This window comes from Delphinapterus leucas, chromosome 5 (assembly GCF_059928025.1).
Source record: "Delphinapterus leucas isolate spDelLeu-1000000601 "Yukka" chromosome 5, BTC_Dleu_Yukka2, whole genome shotgun sequence".
Lineage (NCBI taxonomy): Eukaryota > Metazoa > Chordata > Mammalia > Artiodactyla > Monodontidae > Delphinapterus > Delphinapterus leucas.
This window is the reverse complement of record NC_143133.1, coordinates 129,005,802-129,028,498: the sequence shown is the minus strand read 5'-3', so window position 1 is coordinate 129,028,498 and position 22,697 is coordinate 129,005,802. Positions and strand designations below refer to the sequence as shown.

The 22,697-nt window shown below is 37.8% G+C and overlaps 1 protein-coding gene across 8 annotated transcripts in view; it reads right to left on the bottom strand.

The window, feature by feature from the left end:
* The window catches only part of FAM13A (family with sequence similarity 13 member A), a 354,033-nt gene that overhangs the window by 175,491 nt on the left and 155,845 nt on the right, over positions 1 to 22,697 (bottom strand). For 7 of the 8 annotated variants that reach the window (XR_016393409.1, XM_089912479.1, XM_022582319.3 and 4 more), the window contains one exon: positions 7,214 to 7,288. Coding sequence is in view for 5 of the 8 variants with exons in the window: in XM_089912479.1 (XP_089768605.1) it covers positions 7,214 to 7,288 (75 nt within the window). In the remaining 3 variants the exon portion in view is untranslated. Of the gene's footprint in view, positions 1 to 7,213; positions 7,289 to 22,697 lie in introns of those variants that run through there. The other variant, XM_089912481.1, reaches the window with a different exon arrangement.

Genomic DNA, 22,697 nt, shown 5'->3' with positions numbered 1-22,697 from the left:
ATGATAATTTTTTAAAAATCAAAAGACATTAAAGAGGACCTGAGTAAATGGAAACTTACATGATGGTCATGGATAAAATACCAATGCTCAGGAAATTAATCTATCAATTCAATTTAAATTCTAAATAAAATTTCTCGTGAAACTTGATAATATTCAACTGCAAAAGCAAAGGACCAAGAATGGCCAAGATAATTTTCAAGAAGAAAAACAAAGTTGAAGAAACTTATTCTACCAGATATCACTAATTAAGACACTGTGGTAATGACATAAGATAAACACACAGAAAAAGCAACAAATAGTACAGTCCAGAAAGAGACATAAAAACATCTGATATATAATGGAAATGCTATTTCAAGAAGTGGGGGAAAGACGAACTATTGAATAAATATGCTGAGTTGATTGATTTTCACATATAAAATGAGATTCCTACTTTATGCTTTACATAAAATTCAATTTTGAATGATTAAGACCTATATATATATAAAGCAAACTTTAAAACTTTTGGAAAATAATAAAAAAGACGTTCTAAGTGATCTCAAAGTAGGTGAGGATTTCTTAAACAAGATGTAAAAAAGCACAAACACTAAAGACTTCACTGAAGTAAAAAACTTTCAAACATTAAAAGACACTGTATTCTATATGAAAAAAAAAAAAAACCCAGAAAATTGGGTGAAAGTATTTGGAACACATATAGCTGACAATAGCTAGCAAACTCTTACAAATCATTAAGAAAAAAGCAAACAACCCAATAGCAAAATTTGCAACAGTAGGAGAAAGCAGTACACAGAGTAATAAACACAGATATGACCAAAGTTTAATAAACATATGAAAACAAACACATGAAATACACGCTGTCCGCGTGGTAGGCTACATTATAGGGAAGGTACAAATTAACTCAGAAATCTCAGTGGCGTAACAAAACAGGTTTGTTTTTCAGTCATGACATAGATCCAATGCAAGCTGACAGGCCGCTCTGCGGACCCATGCTCCACTGTCCAGTTAATGTACTGTAAGAAAGGGATGGAAAAGTTTTGAATTTCTACCTCTGAAATGACAGTTGTCGCTTCTGCTCACAGCCTACTGGCCAAAAGTAGTTGACTGGCCTCACCTACCTGCAATGGGGCTGGGAAACGCTGGAGAGACACTTGGACATTCAGTGAAAAATAAATGTCTCTGTGATGAGTAGCAATTAGAGAAATCCAAACTAAGGCAATAGCAAGATGCTTCCCACACTCATTAGATTCGGGGGAACAACCATGAGAACTCTGATATTACCAACGATTTGTGAGGATGTGAAAAACGAAAATCACACACAGCTGTTGAATATGTTAAATTAGCACATTTTAAGAGCATCTGCAATACCGGGACAAAGGTGTACCTACTTACGACCCTACTCTACAGGTGCATAAAAGGTGTCATGTGAAAATTATTCACTTAAAGTTGGTTTATAATAGCAAAATATTGGAAATCAACTGAATATTGGAGACAACCTAAATATTAGAAAAACCCAGAATACCTAAACTGTATTTTATTCTTACTGAAAGTGAATATTGATAGAGCATATTGAACAGGAAAAAAAGTTGCAGAAGGTGATATACTGTACACTTTATTAATATAAAGTTGTAAAACCTGCAAAGTTATCATATATATTGTGTGTAGATACAGGTACGTGGTTAGCCTACAATAATGTGCATAAATTATAAACAATTTCAAAGTGGGGAGGAGAGATGGTATGTTAGGCTACACTATTCATAAAACAATTCATATCTGTTAATTCTACTATAGGTAATAAAACCTAAGAAAATAATACTGTTTAACAGTCAGAAGTTATTCTTTGTTAACACTTACCTAGTAAGGCTTTTTATATTAATGATCATTAGAAGCAGTTCCATATTTTCAAAATAGTTAAATATGGATGACAACATATGAAACGCTATGATTATTAAAAAATATATATATTAAGTAGTATAGTGACTGGAACTTGATCAATCGTAGCTACCATCATCATCATCACTGTTACTGCTACTACTATTATTTACCTTTATTAAAGGAATAAGTACGCAAAGTAGGCTGATGTGTGGAAACAACAGTGAAACAATGTCAACTGGAAAAAGTGGAATACTAATTAGAATGTTTGTATACATTAATTAAAGCACCATAAACTATATTCACATCCATTAACAATGATTTTAAAATAACTCAGAATTTTAGTAAAATTTAATGCTTATTAAATGACTATTAATTTGCATATTGAAAATAAAATTATACTGTCACTCAATTTTCTCAAAACCCTACATTAGTTTAAATTTCTAGTTCACTATGCTAATAGGCATAGGCATTTATTTTATTTTTTATTTTATTTATTTATTTTTTTGCAGTACGCGGGCCTCTCACTGTTGTGGCCTCTCCCGTTGCGCAACACAGGCTCTGGACACGCAGGCTCAGCGGCCATGGCTCACGGGCCCAGCCGCTCCGCGGCATGTGGGATCTTCCCAGACCGGGGCACGAACCCGTGTCCCCTGCATGGGCAGGCGGACTCTCAACCACTGTGCCACCAGGGAAGCCCAGGCATAGGCATTTTAAAAACCATTTAAGAAAATATATCTGTGACAACTAGTTTCATTACTGAAGAAAACCTCCTTCATAAATGATGCATGGCCCCTGAAATCATTAACTTCTGAAAAGAAAAATAATTTAACAGTTGCTTCTACTACATAACTGCTTACTCGATAACTACATTATTTTTATCACACATTTTTTAGTTAATATGACTTGGTTTACTAAAGGAAACATCTATAAAAGCAGTAGGAGAATGCAATGACTAAACCTATTATGTGCTTGTAATTTTAATTTTTATCAGTACAGTTTTATCCACTGAGAAAAGTCAGGAAGGAAAGAGATTATCTTCTGTTTTATACTTTCACTCCAGCACTGAATGAATCTGACATTTATTTTTATACAATGGCCCGAACCTGAGGTTTTTTTTTTTACCGAAGTCAACAAGAACACAGCAAATTCAGTGGGAAGTCTAGGTCATACCCCAAGGGGAGAGAGAAGAAAGAGTTTTCTTCCCTTAGTTCCTGGATCTTCTTTAGGGTTTATACTGTGACCAATGAATATGGGTTGTGAGGCTTATTTAGAGCCATTTGCACTTGTGTTAGGTAGAAAAAGACTTTGTCTCCTCTCCTCTAATCATTATTATACTAGGTTACAAGGAGCTGTGCCTATGTTCTACACCTCTTTAAAAATCTATTTGATGTTCCCTTCTGTATCATCTATTCCATTTATTTGTTTGCATATGTAGTCTACCCAGTTATTGGCCATGAAATGGTTATATGAGCATGCCCTTGAGCTAGCTGGGCTGGTGATCATTGCTCATCCAGGAAGTGTCATGGCACTGTGTAATGGAGGTATCATTTTTTTTTTTTCCAGCTTGGACTCAGGTCAAGAAGAGGCTTTCCTATATAAGGGACAGAAATACAATTCTCCCCATTGCCTAAGAGCAGATAAAACAGCTAGCAGAGGGAACACAGATGGGGACAGATGGCTTAGACTAGAGAGACATCTCCAGAGCCAGTGGACAAATGCCATTTCTGGGTTACCATTTTACATCTCTAGCCATACAGGGATCAGAAATGCTTAGCTGTTCAAGACACATACAGCTGTAACTAGAGATGTCTGAGAAAGAGAGCTACAGAGGCCAAATGAAGTAACATTAGTACCAAGGATACACATCATTCTCACAGCTCACTAAGTCATTCTAGAAAGGACACACCAACCACATTTTGTTTGTTTGTCTGTTTTATACCAACTATATTTGAAAGTGTTTTCAGCTTCAGTTTTCAAAGATCAACTGGCGGAAAAAAAGATCTTAAGATACAATCTTGGTGAAAGAGTTAGTGCCTTATAATCTCTTGCAACTCACATGCTCTGCCTCATTTCTGGGGATTTGAAATAACAAGTATTTTAATCACCTCTAAACTAAGCAGAGCTAAGCAAAGATTAGTTTGCTCATGTAAATTTAAACTTGCTCATGCAAGACCACAGAGAAGCTAAAGTTACAAACTACGGATTACCCAATTTCTCTATTGAGTTAGCTTGGTCATGAACCATACAGTGAGACTGAGAGAGGATAATCAATATACATTAATTATTGATTCTCTATATGCCTGAACTATTCCAAATGGGATGAATTTCATAATAGTAATAGAATCTCTTCAAACAGTTTTTATGACAGGTTTCAAGATTATCTTTCATTTATGAAGTGATTCATCTAAGTCTCTTCACCTAAAAGTAGGTATATTCCAATATAAATGGAGTTAATGAGCAAATGTTACCTAAAAATGTTCCTCAAATCCTATATTTTTAAATGCATTTACTTGGTGAGTATATTTTGACACTGAATTTTTATTAATTCACAGTGAATAAAGTTTCTACTATACATTTGAATTGGCTTTCTGTAAGCCTGTAATATTTCAGTGAAGAAGATACAGAAGATAGTTTGAATCTGGAAAGGAATGCATAGTAGTTAAAACATTTTTCCAAAAAAAAAAAAAATTAAGGTGGAACAAGTTTTATAAAAAAAGATGTTGGTATTTCTTTTAAAAATAAACTGTAGTCTCTTACCCTAAGTATTAAGTAATGACTCATTACTTCACTTGATTTAACTTTTCAAAGAAAGCTGCAATTACTTTTATAATAACCTGCAATTAAAACCAGAGATAAGAATCCTTTAAAATTTTGCCTACAATGAACACAAGAAAGTTTGGAGGACATTTTGTCTTAGAACTGGAAAAAAAAGTAGCCATATAAATATCATAGTGGTCAGTTAGGAATATTATATACACCTAGTAAACAGGAGAAGTTCTACTCAAAAGATTTAAGATTTGGAAAGGGGCTCTAAAATTAATGCAATCACTCTTCTGGCTGGACAAATGATCAAATAAATTCTCACGATATATTTTAGGTTAATGGAGTTTTTCTTTTCACTAGCAAAACAACTATGTGCATTTTGGAATTCTCTTAATAAAGAAAACAAAATTTTACACATTAGACCCTTTATTCTGTCATATGTATGACAGTTCTTATTTTTCTTGTTAAAATTTGCTTACACACTTTCCACTGACCATGTGCTATTTTTATAATTATGAAAAAATCAATAAAATGATTTCTATTGTGTGAAAGAAAAATTACGGTTGCACATTTTATTTTACCCCCAGAAGTAACCTTCCATTATACTTGAGTGTTCTCTATATTATAGGGAATACAATGGGAACAATTCTGATTGAGCAGAAGTAAAACTGTCTACTAAAAAATATCACTACGAGTTTTATAGTATCCAGTCTTACATTAAAGTCTTTAATCCATTTTGAGCTTATTTTTGTGTATGGTGTTAGAGAATGTTTTGATTTTCTTCTTCTACATGTGGCTGTCCAATTTTCCCAGCACCACTTACTGAAGGGACTGTCTTTTCTCCATTGCATATGCTTGCCTCCTTTGTCATAGATTGACCATAGGTGTGTGGTTTTATTTCTGGGCTTTCTATCCTGCTCCACTGATCTATAAGAATGTCTTTAGGCCAGTACCATACTGTTTTGATTGCTGTAGCTTTATAGCATAGTCTGGAGTTAGGCAGCCTGATTCCTCCAGCTCCATTTTTCTTTCTCAAGATTGTTTTGGCTATTTGAGGTCTTCCGTGTTTCCACATAAATTATAAGACTGGATACTATAAAACTCTTAAGAGGAAAACATAGGCATAACACTCTTTGACATAAATTGCAGCAATACCTTTTTGCACCCACCTCCTAGAGTGATGAACATAAAAACAAAAATAAACAAATGGGACCGAATGAAACTTCAAAGCTTTTGCACAACAAAGGAAACCATAAACACAACAAAAAGACAACCCTCAGAATGGGAGAAAATATTTGCAAATGAAGCAACCAACAAGGGATTATCTCCAGAATATACAAACAGCTCGTGCAGCTCAATATTAAAAAAACAAAAAACAACCCAGTCAAAAAATGGGCAGAAAACCTAAACAGACATTTCTACAAAGAAGACATACAGATGGCCAAAAAGCACATGAAGAGGCTCAACACTGCTAATTATTAGAGATACGCAAAGCAAAACTACAATGAGATATCACCTCACACCAGTCAGAATAGCCATCATTAAAAAGTCGACAAACAATAAATGCTTGAGAGGGTGTGGAGAAAAGGGAACCCTCCTACACTGTTGGTGGGAATGTAAATTAGTACAGCCACTATGGAGAACAGTATGGAGGTTCCTTAAAAAAACTAAAAATATAGCTAACATACGATCCAGCAATCCCACTCCTGGGCATATATCTGGAGAAAACCATAATTCAAAAACATATAAGCACCCCAATGTTCACTGCAGCACTATTTACTACAGCCAAGACATGGAAGCAAGTTAAATGTCCATCGAAAGAGGAGTGGATAAAGAAGATGTGGCACATATATACAATGAACTATTACTTAGCCATAAAAAAGAATGAAATAAGGCCATTTACAGGAACATGGATGGACCTAGAGACTATCATACTAACTGAAGTAAGTCAGACAGAGAAGGACAAATACCATATGATGTCACTTATATGTGGCATCTAAAAAATGATGCAAATGAACTTATTTACAAAACAGTAACAGACTCACAGACTTAGAAAACTTACGGTTACCAAAGGGGAAAGGTGTGGGGTGGGAGGGATAAATTAGGAGGTTGGGGTTAATATATACACACTACTATATATAAAATAGGCAATCAACCAGGACCTACTGTATAGCACAGGGAACTCTATACTCTGTAATAACGTATATGGGAAAAGAATCTGAAAAAGAATAGATATATGTATATGTATAACTGAATCACTTTGCTGTACAGCTGAAACTAACAAAACATTGTAAATCAACTCTACTCCAATATAAAATTTTTAAAAAGTTAGTGGGTAAAAAAAATAAAAACATAAAAAATATCACTGTCCATTAAATAATAAGAGTGTCCTGAGCATTTTTGGATGAATATAACCTTGGATTAAATACGCTAAAAAGAAGTATATTTAAGACCACTAGGTCCAAAAAAAAGGGGGGTGTGGTGCTGAGGGAAATGCAAGCCACAGAGCATGGAAACCCAAGAAGATAAAGAGTCTTTCTAAACGTTTCACACAGTAGCCTAAAGAGCAGACATAACCTACCTTGGTTTTTGGAGATGGCTTTTGTGTGTCTCTTACGAAGTCTTTTGTTAGAAGGATGTTCTTACAATTGGCCTCCTATAAAAGAAGTATAAAAGAAACATTAGAGACCGAAGAACACTACCCAAACCAGAAATTACAATGTAGTGAAACACATTTCTGGATTGAGTTGTTCATATCAGAAGCTAGTGAGACTGTAGAGAGCAGTCAAAACGTTTCCTTTCTTCTTTGTCACATACATCAGTGAAGTAATGTAAGACAGTGATGGAGTAGGTATGGGACCTACAGGACATATATATTCAGAGATGATTATTAAAAATCTCATCTACGCTATCATGTCATTTACATATCCACAGACACCTCACCTCTTCTTTGGAGAATTGAATAGTAATTCTCCAAGATATCAACACCAAACTTGAAGTTTCCAACTTTCCCCAAGTATTTTACAAGTGGGTTCTGATTCTGTAAGTGTTTTATCATAAACAAATTCCTTCACATTGTTCATAATCCGTATCAAATAGTGACAGCTGCATATCAATATCCCAAGAAAAAATATCTGAGTATCTGCTTACAAAATTATTAAGCTTCTAAGTCCTCGGTTCACGCCAAAACAGTACATGCAAAAATAAGAGCAGAGATTACGAGGCAGCAGCTTACTTGCGGTTGGATAGATTTACTATTTATTTCTACATGGTAAATAAAAACAACAATCTTGTTGTTTTTTACAAAATAATGTAGGGCCTCACTTCTGAATAGCTATTAACTTGAGTCAATTTTCCATAGATGATTCTATCTCCAAATTAAGACAGAACGAAAATACATAAGAGGAAGATTATAGTCAACAATAAAGCTAAGGAGTAAATAAGTCAGATTTCTTTTACCTGCTCCAAAACCTTCACCTCTGCATCCCATTTCTTCCCCTATCATGTCTACCATTCACTCATCTAAATAATGAGTTTTTTTTCCAATTTACTTTAGGGTTAATTATCTGCTTTTAAACAAAACTGTATTCTACACATTTTATAATATTACTAAAATTTCCTGGAATTACATTCTTATATTTTTAAAGGGAACAGTATATTATTAGGATAAAATGTCCCTAAAGAAAATAACACTACTACTTACTACTAATAAATAATTACTAAATCATAGGATGTGTCAGGCACTGTGCTAAAGACTCTGCATTCATAATGCCATGTCCCCCTCAACAGCCCTATGAGTTAGGTACTATTATTATATCGTATTATCATTCCCCTTTTAAGTATTACACAACAAAAGCATACAGAAGTTAAGTAAATTGCCTAATGTCACACAGGACTCAAAGATGGTTCTGAATAACTTTAAGGCCTGAGCTCTTATCATCTTTATATACTACTTCTCATCCAATATACTTGACAGCTTAAATGACTAGGTTGTAGAACCACAGCATTTTAAAGCCAAGAGAGTTTTTAATGATCAACTACTCTATCCACGCCCCTAATTTTACAGATGGGGGTGTGCATCCTGAGGTGATGTGCCCCAAATCACACAGAGAGTGGTAGAGCCGAGACCCATGCCTGGACCACAGGGCTGTACAGGCTATCTGTCCTCCGCTTTGTGCTAGGGAGCAATATTCCCAGACTCGGAGGGGATCGTGAACCTCTCGTGAGCTGGGGGCAGGGGTAGCTGCAGTGCGGCCAACACTCTCAGCTGTCTGTGGCCTCGTGCACAGCCCTGTGTAAGGACCAAGGGTACATTTCTGAGATCTCCAAATAAGTGTGCATTCCAGTCCTACCCCTTCCCACCAGTCATACCACCTGCTGTTGGGAAGCTGTTTACTGGAAATAGTGAATGAACCCATTCCCGCTTCTGACTCACTGTGAGAGGGATAAACTATATCCAGCATGACATTTAAAAGGTTTAAGTGATTAACTGCATAACCCGTTGCGTAATTTGGCTACCCCTGGATAATATAATTAGGTATAATCCTCATACCTCTTTTTAAACTACTGGTAAGTAAATGTTAGAATGTGGTGAGAAGAAAAAAGGCCAACTCTTCAGGGAAGTGAATAGGAATAGGTGACCTTTGTTTATGTCTGTCTGAGCTTATAAATGCCTATAATTCTTTCTTCCTTATGCATAAACTAAAAGTGGCCGTGTTTCCTTTAAAAGTGACAGTATCACTCCTAATTTGCCTCCCTGTCCCTGTGAATTAATAAGTATAAGGCTGATAGTCAGCTTTTCCCTAAAAGACTCTGAAAGCATTTTCTGTAAACTTTTAACTGAAAATACCACCTACATAAATTACGTTGATTTTTTGTTTTACGACTTTAAATTCAGAGAGTGGAGTCAAAGTGAAGTTCAGTAGTCACAGCACCATCCTAGCTCTCTAACCAGCTCTAGGAAGTCAGGTAAGCATTTTTTTTTTTTTTTTTTTCGGTACACGAGCCTCTCACTGTTGTGGCCTCTCCCATTGCGGAGCACAGGCTCCGGACACGCAGGCTCAGCGGCCATGGCTCACGGGCCCAGCCGCTCCGCGGCATGTGGGATCTTCCCGGACCGGGGCACGAACCCGTGTCCCCTGCATCGGCAGGCGGACTCTCGAATGCTGAGCCACCAGGGAAGCCCCAGGCAAGCATTTTAACCTCTTGGACCTCTCCCTCAGTTTAAAGATCTATACAACAAAGGGACTGGATTAGGTGAGCTCCAAGAATCCTAGCTAGCTCTTAAATTTCAAGACTTTATGATCTTATGATTCTTTCAGGAAGCAATATTTACTGACAAAAAAGTTAAGCCACATCCTGTTGAGGGTTGCATTCCCAATGCCCCCATCCGAATGCTGCTGGAGTACTGGCACCCATGCAATAGCAGTGAGCTATAGAACACAGGCCACACTTCCTGCAGGACCAAGTGTTACTCAGATTTCTGGAGGGAAATTAAGTAATTCAACTAGTACCTTCAATAAGTAACTGGTAATAACTTAATGTATTGTTTTAAAACAGATATAGTATGGTAACTCCATAATATATTATGAGAAATATTTTAAAGATAAAGCCCTTTTAAAGTTGTGCTTTTAAAAAGCCATTTATGCTTGTAGGTATATACCTGAGAATTAAAAACATATGTCCACACAGAAACTTTTACATAAGTGCTCACTGTAGCACTATTCATAATGGCCCAAAAGTGGAAACAACACAAATGTCCATCAACTGTTGTTCAGATAAAAAAAGTATGGTGTATACCCACAATGGATTATTGTCCAGCTATAAAAAGGAATGAAGTACTGATACCTGCTAATCACATAGATTCACCTTGAAAACACTATGCTAAGTGAAAGAAGCCAAACACAAAAGGACATACATTGTGATTCCATGTGTATGAAATGTTCAGAATGGACAAATAATGACAGGAAGTAGATTAGTGGTAGCCAGGTCCTGGGAGGAGGAGGGAATGTATAGTCACGTCTCATAGCTCCAGTCTGCATGGGGTTTCTTTTGGGGTGACAAAAATGTTCCGGAGCTAGGTAATGGTAATGGTTGTACAACTTGGTGAACATGCTAAAACCCAATAAACTGCATATTGTAAACAGGTGAATTTTATGGTACATGAATTATGTCTACATTTTTTAAAAAGCCTTTTAAAGCAAATCCCCACATTTCCAGGGCAAAGGGAAGAGACCTCATGTTTGTGTTTGAACTCTCCCCTTAGAAGAACTTCTTTGCAAAGGTTTGAAGGGGGAATGTTTCGTGTTTGTAAGTATTATGTGAGCATGGAAATTCTCTCAAATATTAACTGAACCCTATTATTATGCGTGGCATTCCAATGCTGGTCACTGGAGAATGGAATGATAAATTAGACATGAATATATTATATAGGGTATACTTATATTTATTTGAAACATTTCTACTTGAACGAGACTTCTGACTGAACTGACTGCCCACTCCAAAGACTTGAGTAACATCCAATTGCTTAAACCCGCTGTATCATGAAAACACCATTTAAAAATACAATAGGGAAAGAAAAAATACCTTGTTTGTCACTGCTTTGTTGGCCTTTCCACTCACTTACTAATGACAATAAAAAATAGAAAAGCACCTGCCGTTCCCTCAGCCTAGCCCGCTGCTCCCAGCTATTCACATTGTGTGCCCACACTTCATCCAGGTCTCTGTTCAGTTTTGCTGGAGCGGACTCCCTCCCTGGAACACCTTATCTGAATCACCACTGCTCTCTCCTCCCACTGGGGCTCTCTCTATTTCTTCAGAGCGCTCAGCAATATCTCATTTTAATATTTAGTGGTTTTAATTCACTGTCCATCTCACCCTGCTCTGTGAGAAGACCTGTATCACTCACGGATACACCCACAAGGCCTAGAACACTGTTTGGCACACAGTAGAAGCTCAACTGTTGTGGTGAATGAGTAAACCAAATCAATGAACAATATTCCTTTTCTAACCTTTCACAATCCCTTTGTGCATTCCTCCTGTTTTTAATTCTCTCCTTAATCAGCTTACACTTCATGACCTTTCATTCCTTTGCTAATGCCCTTCGTTTTCTTCCTCTTGTCGTCAATCACTGCATTTATTTCACAAAAGGACAACCTTGGATGAATCCGGTTATATGCCTTCTCTGTGCTGGGAATGGAGCAACTGAAAGTGGCTGGAAAAAAAGTATAGAACCGGGGCTTCCCTGGTGGCGCAGTGGTTGAGAGTCCACCTGCTGATGCAGGGGACACGGGTTCGTGCCCCGGTCCGGGAAGACCCCACATGCCACGGAGTGGCTGCGCCCGTGAGCCATGGCCGCTGAGCCTGCACGTCCGGAGCCTGTGCTCCGCAATGGGAAAGGCCGCAACAGTGAAAGGCCCGCGTACCGCAAAAAAGAAAAAAAAAAAAAAAAAAAAAAAAATATATATATATATATATATAGAATTGGTTGACTGTGTCATGTTAAATTTATTACCATAAATCTTGAATGAACCCTCTCTAATCCACAGCAATCCTTCTATACTTCTTTAGTAACATGATTTTCCACTCTCCAAGATGATATTTCATGTCTCCTCCTCTCTTCTCAAACCCTTTTCCTTCCATTCTTGCTTCATTGGAAAAAAGAAGCATCAGAGAAGCTTCTCATTACCCCACCATCAAATTTACAGACCACTCTACGTCCCTCCAGTTGCCATGGAAGATTCTGGTCCTAATCAGCCATTCCCTCCACGCCACCCTTGAGCCCATCTCCTCTCACCTTCTCAAGGACGTCACTCTTTCAATTCTCCCCTCCCACTCCCTCTCCACTAGATCATTCCCATACTCACACGCATGCTCTGTAATCATCTTTAAGAACAGAAAACACCAACCAAAAACACAGCTTCCTCAATCTTAGTTCTCTCACTAGCTGTGGTCCCACGCTGTTTGCTTTCCTTTATAGCGCACTCCTCCAAAGCAGCTGTCTTCACCGTATCTGCTTCTGCATCTTCAGTGCCCCCAAATCCGTGTTTTTCGTTTGTTGGTTTTTTTGGCCGCTAGCCACAGGAAGTGCTGAAAACAATCACAGCTTGGTTGCCATCTTACTCAGTTAGCGACACCTGGCCCAGGTGATTCCTTCCAATAGCTGCCGCATCGTCACTGATGGGGGGAGCTGCCCACCTCATGGACCAACTCCACAGGATCTGCTTGGGCACTGCTTCTCCTCTATACAACAAACTTACATATCTATTGGTTATTGGTTTGTTTTGTGTATCCTCTACTTAATGCAAGTTCTATGAAGGTAAATAATTGGTGTCCCTTACTCATGACTAAAACTACAGTGCCACTGAAAAGTGCCTTGTATAGTAGGAGCTCAATAAATATGTGTTGAATAAACAGTTGAATGAAATCGGAGTGACTCAAGGGTTGATGTAGAGAATTCTTCTTTTCCCAAAGGATACAATGATCTCAGAACACTTTCATTTCTTCTAAATACAACCAATATCCTAATGACTCCCAAATCTGTGTCATTATCTTTGACATTTCTCCTAAGCTACTTAAGTCTAACTGCTTACTTGGCAACTCTACCTTGCTGTCTAATAAGCACCTAAATTTATGTCCAAACCTGAGCTTTTGATTTGTCAGCAAAATAATTTATGTCAGTCCTGGAGTTTCTTCCCCAGATTAGCAAATGGTACCCAGTTGCTCAAGCCAATGTCTTAGGTATCAACCTTGATTCCTCCCTTTCCCATACCTCCCACCATCAAACCTATCATCAAGTCCAGTCAGCACTCTCCAAAGTAAACTGGGATTCATTCACTTCTCTCTATGTACACAGCCAACCCAGTCATAGCCATCATTTTTCACCTAAATTACTTCAATCATCCTGCTTTCTATAAGCTTTGTATACGTAAATCAGATAACGTCATTCCTCAAGCAATGTCTCGTCATTACTCCCGGAATAAAATCCAAACTATTTACCATAACCTACACAGCCTCACATGATCTAGCCTTTGCCTTCTTGTCTAACCTCATCTCACACCACTTGCCCGCTCCCTTACTATGCCTTAGACACAACGGCCGCCTTTTCTACCTTCAAACACTCCAAGCCCTTTCCTGCCTTCAAGTATTTGTCCTTCATATTCCCCCTCCCTGGAATGCCTCTCCACCATTTCTTTAGCATGGCCGGTATATTCTCCTCCTTCAGCTCCTATGTCACCACCTCCGAGAGGCCTTCTTTAACAACCCCATCTAAAGTGGCTCCCCTGATCACTCTCTTCCCTTATTAACCTGCTTTACTTCAAACACAGTACTTATTCTAATTTGTAATTCACAGTTTTGTGTTACATTTTGATTTATTTATTGTACATCACCTCCAGTAGACTTTAAGGTTCATGTGGGTAAGGATTTGCTCAGTGTACCCCCAGCATTCTGAAGGTATTTAATAAGCGTTTTTTGAATGAATAAAGAAAATAATGTCAACTCTTACATTTCCCTTGCCTTTAGTCTTAATTTCCAACCACTAAAGAAACGTGATGGATCTCCATGATATTGAGAATCAGACAATAATACATTTTCTTACTACCTGGGTAATATAATGATGGGTGAGGGTAGGTGGCAAAGAAGCTGTTATTATGACAGGCAGAAGTTGTCAGAGAGTTGCAATTGGTATGCTGGAATCAAACCACACAAGTGGTTTGATCGAATTTAGTGAGTTGGAGAGATGACAGAGAGCAATGCTGATATGATTACAAGTGGGTGTAACAGCCCAAGCCTAAGGCCTCCTACAGGAAAAAGCTACATAACACACTGCTACTTTGCACACAATCAGGATCCAATAAATGTCACTGGCAGATTGCAGACCACTCCTTACAATACCATAAAAGTCTCCACTTTAATTCAACTGTATCTGCAAAATGAATCTTAATTTGGCTGACTATAACAAATGAACAGGATGTTTTCTTAAAACTCAAAAGTAGGGCTTCCCTGGTGGCGCAGCGGTTGAGAGTCCGTCTGCTGATGCAAGGGACACAGGTTCGTGTCCCGGTCCGGGAAGATCCCACATGCCGCGGAGCGGCTGGGCCCATGAGCCATGGCCGCTAAGCCTGCGTGTCCGGAGCCTGTGCTCCACAATGGGAGAGGCCACAACAGTGAGAGGCCCACGTACCGCAAAAAAAAAAACAAACAAACAAACAAAAAACTCAAAAGTAATACGATGTTATCTTTACATAAATAAAGGGAACAAATTGAATTAAAATAGCATTTAACAGATTTTCATTATGTAAACTTTTGGGAAGAAATCTGTAGTTCTTGGGCTTGGACCAGGGAAATATAAAGGGAAGAGGTGAGAAGTAGTTAAGTTTCAGATATATTTTGGACTCATTACTTTTACTTTATAAACTGCAACTACACTAGTCACAAGTACAACCTTAATTGTCTTTTAAAATTGCTTTACAGAGAATGCTGAAAATTGTTTTACAGAGAATGGCAACCAGTCATTTCTGATTAAAGAAAAAGGAATGAGAATGAATATAGCAAGAGATGGTTAAAGATTTAAGCATCATTAAACATTAGAATCTAGACTTCTGATCTTATCATTACAATCCATTACAGTTTTCTCTTCCTTCAGCTCCTCTGTCACCTCTTTGGAGAGGCTTTCTGTAACAACCTCATCAGAATCAGCTCTCCCTAGTTACTCTCAACTTGCTTTACTTCTGTAACAGTAACAACTGGTTTAAGACTGGTTTAGGTGTCCATATGTTGTGCTGGTGATTTCAGATCTATTCTTAATATATGTGCATATTAGCCCACCATGCTTTCTTGTTTCACAGTCTTGAAGAAGCTCTACCTTTTACTGATTTGCACAGGGCTTTGAATCTGTTGTCAGAGGTGAGTGAGCGAGTGCCAGACTCAGGCCTTTTTATCTGCTGGGTCCCTCTGCCTGGGATGCTCTTCCTCCTCATTTCTATATGGCTTGCTCCACCACAGCACTGTGATCTCCACTCATCTCAGAGGGGCTTCCCTCAATTTTCTATAGAAAATAGTGATGCCAACTTTCCTCTCTCCTCTCATATACCATTAATCTCAAGTCCTTATCATGGTTTTAATTTTCTTCGCAGAATGTATCATCAAATGTCATATTAATTTTCTTAATTGTTTACTGTCTGTGTCCCCCTCCTAAAGAGGCAAAGTCCAAGAAGGCAGAGATTTTTTTAAAAAAATTAAATGCTATAGCTCCAGTTCACAGAATACTAACTGCTACACAGTAGGTGTTTAATAAATGGTGGTTCAAATTAGACTTTATTGCTATTTTCAGGATATTACATCCAAAAAAAGCAGAAAACATTTTTTTTTCATGTGCACATGGAACATTCTCTAGGATTGACCACATATTAGGGCACAAAACAAGCCTCAACAAATTTAGGAGTATAGAATTATTTCAAGCATGTTTTCTGACCACAATGGCATGAAACTAGAAATAAACCACAGAAAAAGAAACAAGAAAAAAGTGATTACATAGAGACTAAACAACATGCTACTAAAAAAACAATAGGTCAATGATGAAATCAAAGAAGAAATTAAAAAATACCTTGAGTCAAATGACAATGAAAACAGAACCATACCAAATCTATGGGATGCAGCAAAAGCAGTTCTTAGAGGGAAGTTCATAGCAATACATGCCTTCTTCAAGAAAAAAGAAAAATCTCAAATAAACAGCCTAACCCACCACCTACAAGAATTAGAAGAAAACCTAAAGTCAGCAGGAGGAAGGAAATAATAAAGATCAGAGAGGAAATAAAATAGAGATTAAAAAAATAGAAAAATGAATAAAACCAAGAGCTGGTTCTTTGAAAGAGTAAACAAAATTGACAAACCTCTGGCCAGGGTCACCAAGAAGAAAAGAGAAAAGACCCAAGTGAACAAAATAATAAGTGAAAGAGGAGAAATCACAGCCGATACGACAGAAACACACACACACACAAAACATAAGAGAAACTGTACAATTATATGCCGACAAATTCGACAACCTAGAAAAAAATGGACAAGTTTCTAGAAATATACATACCACCAAAACTGAACCAAGAAGAAATAGATAACTTGAACAGACTGATCACTGGTAGTGAAATAGAATCTGTAATTAAAAAAACCCTCTACAAACAATAATCCATAAACAGATGGTTTCACAGGTGAATTCAACCAAACATACAAAGAAGAACTTATACTGATCCTTCTCAAACTCTTCCAAAAGATTGAAGGGGAAGGAATACTCCTAAAGACATTCTATGAAGCCACCATCACCCTGATACCAAAACCAGACAAAGATACCACCAAAAAAGAAAATTACAGGCCAATACCTTTGATGAATATAGATGCAAAAATTCTCAAGAAAATATTACCAAACCAAATCCAACAACACATAAAAAAGGTCATACTCCACAACCTAACTGGATTCATCCCAGGGTCACAAGGATAGTTCAACATATGCAAATCAATCAACGTGATACACCACATCAACAAAAGAAAAGACAAAAACCACAGGATCATCTCAATAGATGCAGAAAAAAATTTGATAAAATTCAACATTCATTCATGATAAAAATCCTTATGAAAGTGAGTATAGAGGGAACATATTTCAACATAATAAAAGCTATTTATGACAAACCCACAGCCAATATAATTCTCAATGGTGAAAAGCTGAAAGTGTTCCTGCTAAAATCTGGAACAAGACAAGGATGCCCACTCTCACCACTTCTATTCAACATAGTACTAGAAGTCCTAGCCACAGCAATCAGACAAGAAGAAGAAATAAAACGTATTCAGATTGGTAGGGAAGAGGTAAAATTATCATTATATGCTGATGACATGATGCTATATTAATATGGATAACCCTAAGACTCCACACAAAAACTACTAGAACTGATAAATGAATTCAGCAATGTAGCAGGATACAAGATTAACACAGAGAAATCAGTTTCATTTCTTTACACTAACAATGAAATATCAGAAAGGGAATGTAAATAAACAATCCTTTTAAAAATCTCATCAAAAAAAAAAATACTTAGGAATAAACCTCACCAAGGAGGTGAAAGACATATGCTGAGAACTACAAAACAGTAATAAAGGAAACTGAAGGTGATTCAAAGAAATGGAAAGATACCCCATGCTCTTGGACTGGAAGAATTGATATTGTTAAAATGGCCATGCTACCCAAAGCAATCTACAGATTTAATGTGATCCCTATCAAATTACCCACGACATTTTTCACAGAACTAGAACAAATAATCCTAAAATTTATATGGAACCATAAAAGACCCAGAATTGTCAAAGCAATCCTGAGAAAAAAGAACAAATCTGGAGGCATAATGCTCTCAGACTTCAGACAATACTACAAAGCTGCAGTAATCGAAACAGCATGGTATTGGCACAAAAACAGACATATGGATCAATGGAATGGAATAGAGAGCCCAGAAATAAACCCATACACCTACAGTCAATCTTCGACAAAGGAGGCAACAATATACAATGGGGAAAAGACAGTCTCTTTAGAAAGTAGTGTTGGGAAAGTCAGACAGCTGCAAGCAAATCAAGGAAGTTAGAACACACCCTCACAGCATACACAAAAATAAATTCAAAATGGCTTAAAGACTTAGATATAAGACATGACACCATAAAACTCTTAGAAGAGAATATAGGCAAAACATTCTCTGACATAAGTCGTAAAAATATTTTCTTAGGTCAGTCTTCCAAGGCAATAGAAATAAAAGCACAAATAAACAAATGGGACCTAATCAAACTTATAAGCTTTTGCACAGCAAAAGAAACCATTAAAAAAAAGAAAAAAGACAAGCTACAGACTGGGTGAAAATATTTGCAAATGATGCAACTGACAAGGGATTACTTTCCAAAATATACAAACAGCTCACACAACTCAACAACAATAAAACAAAAAAACCCAATCAAAAAATGGCCAGAAGACCTGAACAGACATTTCTCCAAAGAGGACATACAGATGGCCAAAAGGCAAATGAAAAGATGCTCAACATTATTAAAGAAATGCAAATAAAAACTACAATGAGGTACCATCTCACACTGGTCAGAATGCCTGTCACTAAAAAGTCTACAGGACTTCCCTGGTGGTGTAGCAGTTAAGAATCTGACTGCCAATGTAGGGGGCACACGTTCAATCCCTGGTCCAGGAAGATCCCACATGCTGTGGAGCAACTAAGCCCGTGCACAACTACTGAGCCCACGTGCTAAACTACTGAAGCCTGCATGCTCTAGGGTCTGTGCGCCGCAACTACTGAGCCCACGTGCTGCAACTACTGAAGCCTGCGTGCCTAGAGCCCGTGCTCTGCAACAAGAGAAGTTACCGCAATGAGAAGCCCGTGCACCGCAACGAAGAGTAGGCCCCACTCGCAGCAACTAGAGAAAGCCTGCACACAGAAATGAAGACCCAACGCAGCAGAAAATAAAATAAAAAATTTTTAAAAATTCTACAAATAGGGCTTCCATGGTGGCACAGTGGTTGAGAGTCCGCCTGCCAATGCAGGGGACATGGGTTCGTGCCCCAGTCCGGGAGAACCCCGCAGGCGGCTGGGCCCGTGAGCCATGGCCGCTGAGCCTGCGCGTCTGGAGCCTGTGCTCCGCAACGGGAGAGGCCACAGCAGTGAGAGGCCCGCGTACCGCAAAAAAAAAAAAAAAAAAAAAAAAAAGTCTACAAATAACAAATGCTGAAGGGGGTGTGGAGAAAATGGAACCCTCATACACTGTTGGTGGGAACGTAAATTGGTACAGCCACTATGGAGAACAGTATGGAGGTTCCTTAAAAAACTAAAAACAGAGCTAACATATGATCCAGCAATCCCACTCCTGGGCATATATCTGCTCAGGAGATAATTCAAAAAGATACAAGCACCCCAATGTTCATTGCAGCATTATTTACTACAGCCAAGACATGGAAGCAACCTAAATGTCCATCAACAGATGAATGTTTAAAGAAGATGTGGCACATATATACAATGGAATATTACTCAGCCATAAAAAGAAACGAAATTGAGTTATTTCTAGTGAGGTGGATGGACCTAGAGTCTGTCATACAGAATGAAGTCAGAAAGAGAAAAACGAATACCGTATGCTAACGCATATATATGGAATCTAAAAAAAAAAAAAAAATTGGTACTGATGAACCTAGTGGCAGGGCAGGAATACAGATGCAGACAGAGAATGGACTTGAGGACACGGGGAGGGGGAAGGGTAAGCTGGGACGAAGTGAGAGAGTGGCATGGACATATATACACTATGAAATGTAAAATAGATAGCTAGTGGGAAGCAGCTGCATAGCACAGGGAGATCAGCTCAGTGCCTTGTGACCACCTAGAGGGGTGGGATAGGGAGGGTGGGAGGGAGGCTCAAGAGGGAGGGGATATGGGGAGGCATGTATGCATATGGCTGATTCACTTTGTTGTGGGACAGAGACTAGCTCAGTATTGTGAAGCAGTTTACTCCAATAAAGATATATATATATATATATTTTTAAAGTATATAAGAGAATAGTCTGTTAGCCACAAGCCTTCAGAGTTGCCAATGGAGAGCAGTCACTGTGCTTTCAAAACAAATGCAGAGAATTGATTAATCTAGCAAATTAGTTAGGTGGAGCTCTGTTAAGCAAACTTTTATCGTATACTCTATAAATGTGAATGATTACTAATGTGCCAAAGAGTTACTATGACTTTCCTGAAATAAATTTGAGTCAACTTTTATTTATACATACATGGTGCAATTCAATTGATACTTCTGAGTAAATATAAGGAACTAGAATAAGTGCTTTGGAAGACATAAGAACGTATGAGTGATTCCACAGCTTTTAGAGAAAACCCAAAGTACATGTAAATATGAGATAGTTTTCTTAACTTTGAAGAACTTATAATGCAATACAAGAGAAAAAACCAACTTTCCCAGGCAGAAGGTGAGACTTGTTCTCATAGGAGAGAGAGAGCACCCTAAGACAACACAGGAGATGGGGATTAACTGTACCTGGAGAATGAGAGAGGGCTTCCTGGGGGGGGGGGGAAGAGAATTTGAGATGTCCTAGTTGGACCTCCACTCTCCCAACCAGAAGTAGACCCTGCAACAGGATCGATGGCAGGTAGTTGATATGGGTAGTTCAGCAGGGGAATGGGACAATAATGGAGGGAGTAGGTAGTTATTAAGGGGTGTCATTATTAAGCTACTAGAGCTTTTTCAGTGGTTCTAAAGCTTCAACCTAGGGGGAAGCTCTGGGAAACTCTATAAAATACACACCCCAGAATTATTCCACCCAAGGAGTAAGGTTGGGAATTTATACCTCCATACTCCTCAGTCACTGGTTAAAGGCTGCTCCTGGAGGGATACTACTTTCTAGGCACTTCTGGTCCACAGAAGTATAACCTCTATCCCTACGAGGCCAACTGATGAAAGTAGCAGAAATTCAGTTCTAAAGCAAATACAAGTAATCTTTGAAAATCTTCAAATATTCTCTTGCTATTTACTGAGTGCCCCTATTTGCCAAATATACACAATATAATGATTTAAAGTAGGCGATTTCTGAGGTGTCAGTCCCAAAGTATTGCTTTCTCACTGTAAGTAGTTTAAAGGTTATACAGTATAATAATGTTTTCACAAGCAAGAGCAATTTAGTCTATCTTCTGTTAAACATTCCTCACAATAGGAAAGAAGGAATTTAACACCTGGCACGTATATATCTAATCTATTCCAATGATTTCTGAGCAGACATGACCTTCTAATGTTTATCTGTAAGCACTCTACAAAACAAGATGTCTAGGGAGAAAAAATTAGTAATCTGAATTGTAAATGTGACTATGATCTAAACACTGGAGCCATAAAAGTACCCCAAGGTTAAGTAATAAGTTTTAAAACTACTTTTATTACCTAATACTTTATACTTATTGATAATCTAATCAGTTTCCACTACTGGAAGGTGCCCATTTGAGTCATGCAAGCAAACGACATTCTATCGTGCTATTTTATCTTTGCGTTTATTAACCATCATTGAATATTTTTTAACCTTCAAACTTAGAAGCAATCTAAAAGGCACAGCTCACGATCCGAAGAACGGTTTGATCTGACAAAACGAGCAGATGAATTTAGTGTCACCTCTGAGTTCCTCGGTGCTCAAAATGATAACCTACAGATTTTGGTGGGTACAAGTTAGTCATTCTTGCTATGTAAGTTCACCCACACAGAGAGACACCACAGCTAAATCACAACTATCAAACAACAACATAAAAACCAAAACATTTTTTATTTTCCATTATGACTCTACTGCTACCCAGTCTGGAGTATTCTTGAAGGGCTATAAAAAAGACCAGTAGTAGTAACAACATGTAGGACTAGAGTCAGAACAACAGAATTCAAGTCCTTCCCTGATACTAAACTGCTATAATAGATACAGAATGAATAATGTATAAATGTTCACGGTACTGATATTCCAATTTAGAACCACAATTTGGGTTATTTCTGTACTTCGCCTGTAATCAGTGCTTTGAATTCAAAACCCATCTGTCATTTACTGCTACTGACCTGGAATAATTTACTCCTTAGATTCCCTCATCTGCAAACCAGAATTAAGGTCACTTACTTTCCAGGACTACTTTGGGAAGTAAATGAGACCATAGGAATAGAAGAACTCAGCACAGTATCTGCATAAAGTCCCCCTTCTCCTTTTCACCCCTCTGTTCCTGCACTGATTTTGTCTGTGTGTTGTAGACTGCAAATTCCCTTAGGGACAGACACACGTCTTATTTTCTGAAGAGGTCCAGCACTTAGTCCAGATCTGTACACAGAGTAGGCATTAAATGAAAAAAAAAAAAGAAAAGTGAACGTGTTGAAATTAATTTTAGATTATAGCTCTAAATGAAAAAATGGAGACACACGCAATGTTTTTGAGCATGAAAAAGACATGGGAAATGTTCTAGGAAATGTATGTGATACACCAGTTTATATGATAAATGACTCTACAGGAATGGAATAAGCTTTGTAATCAGACTTGC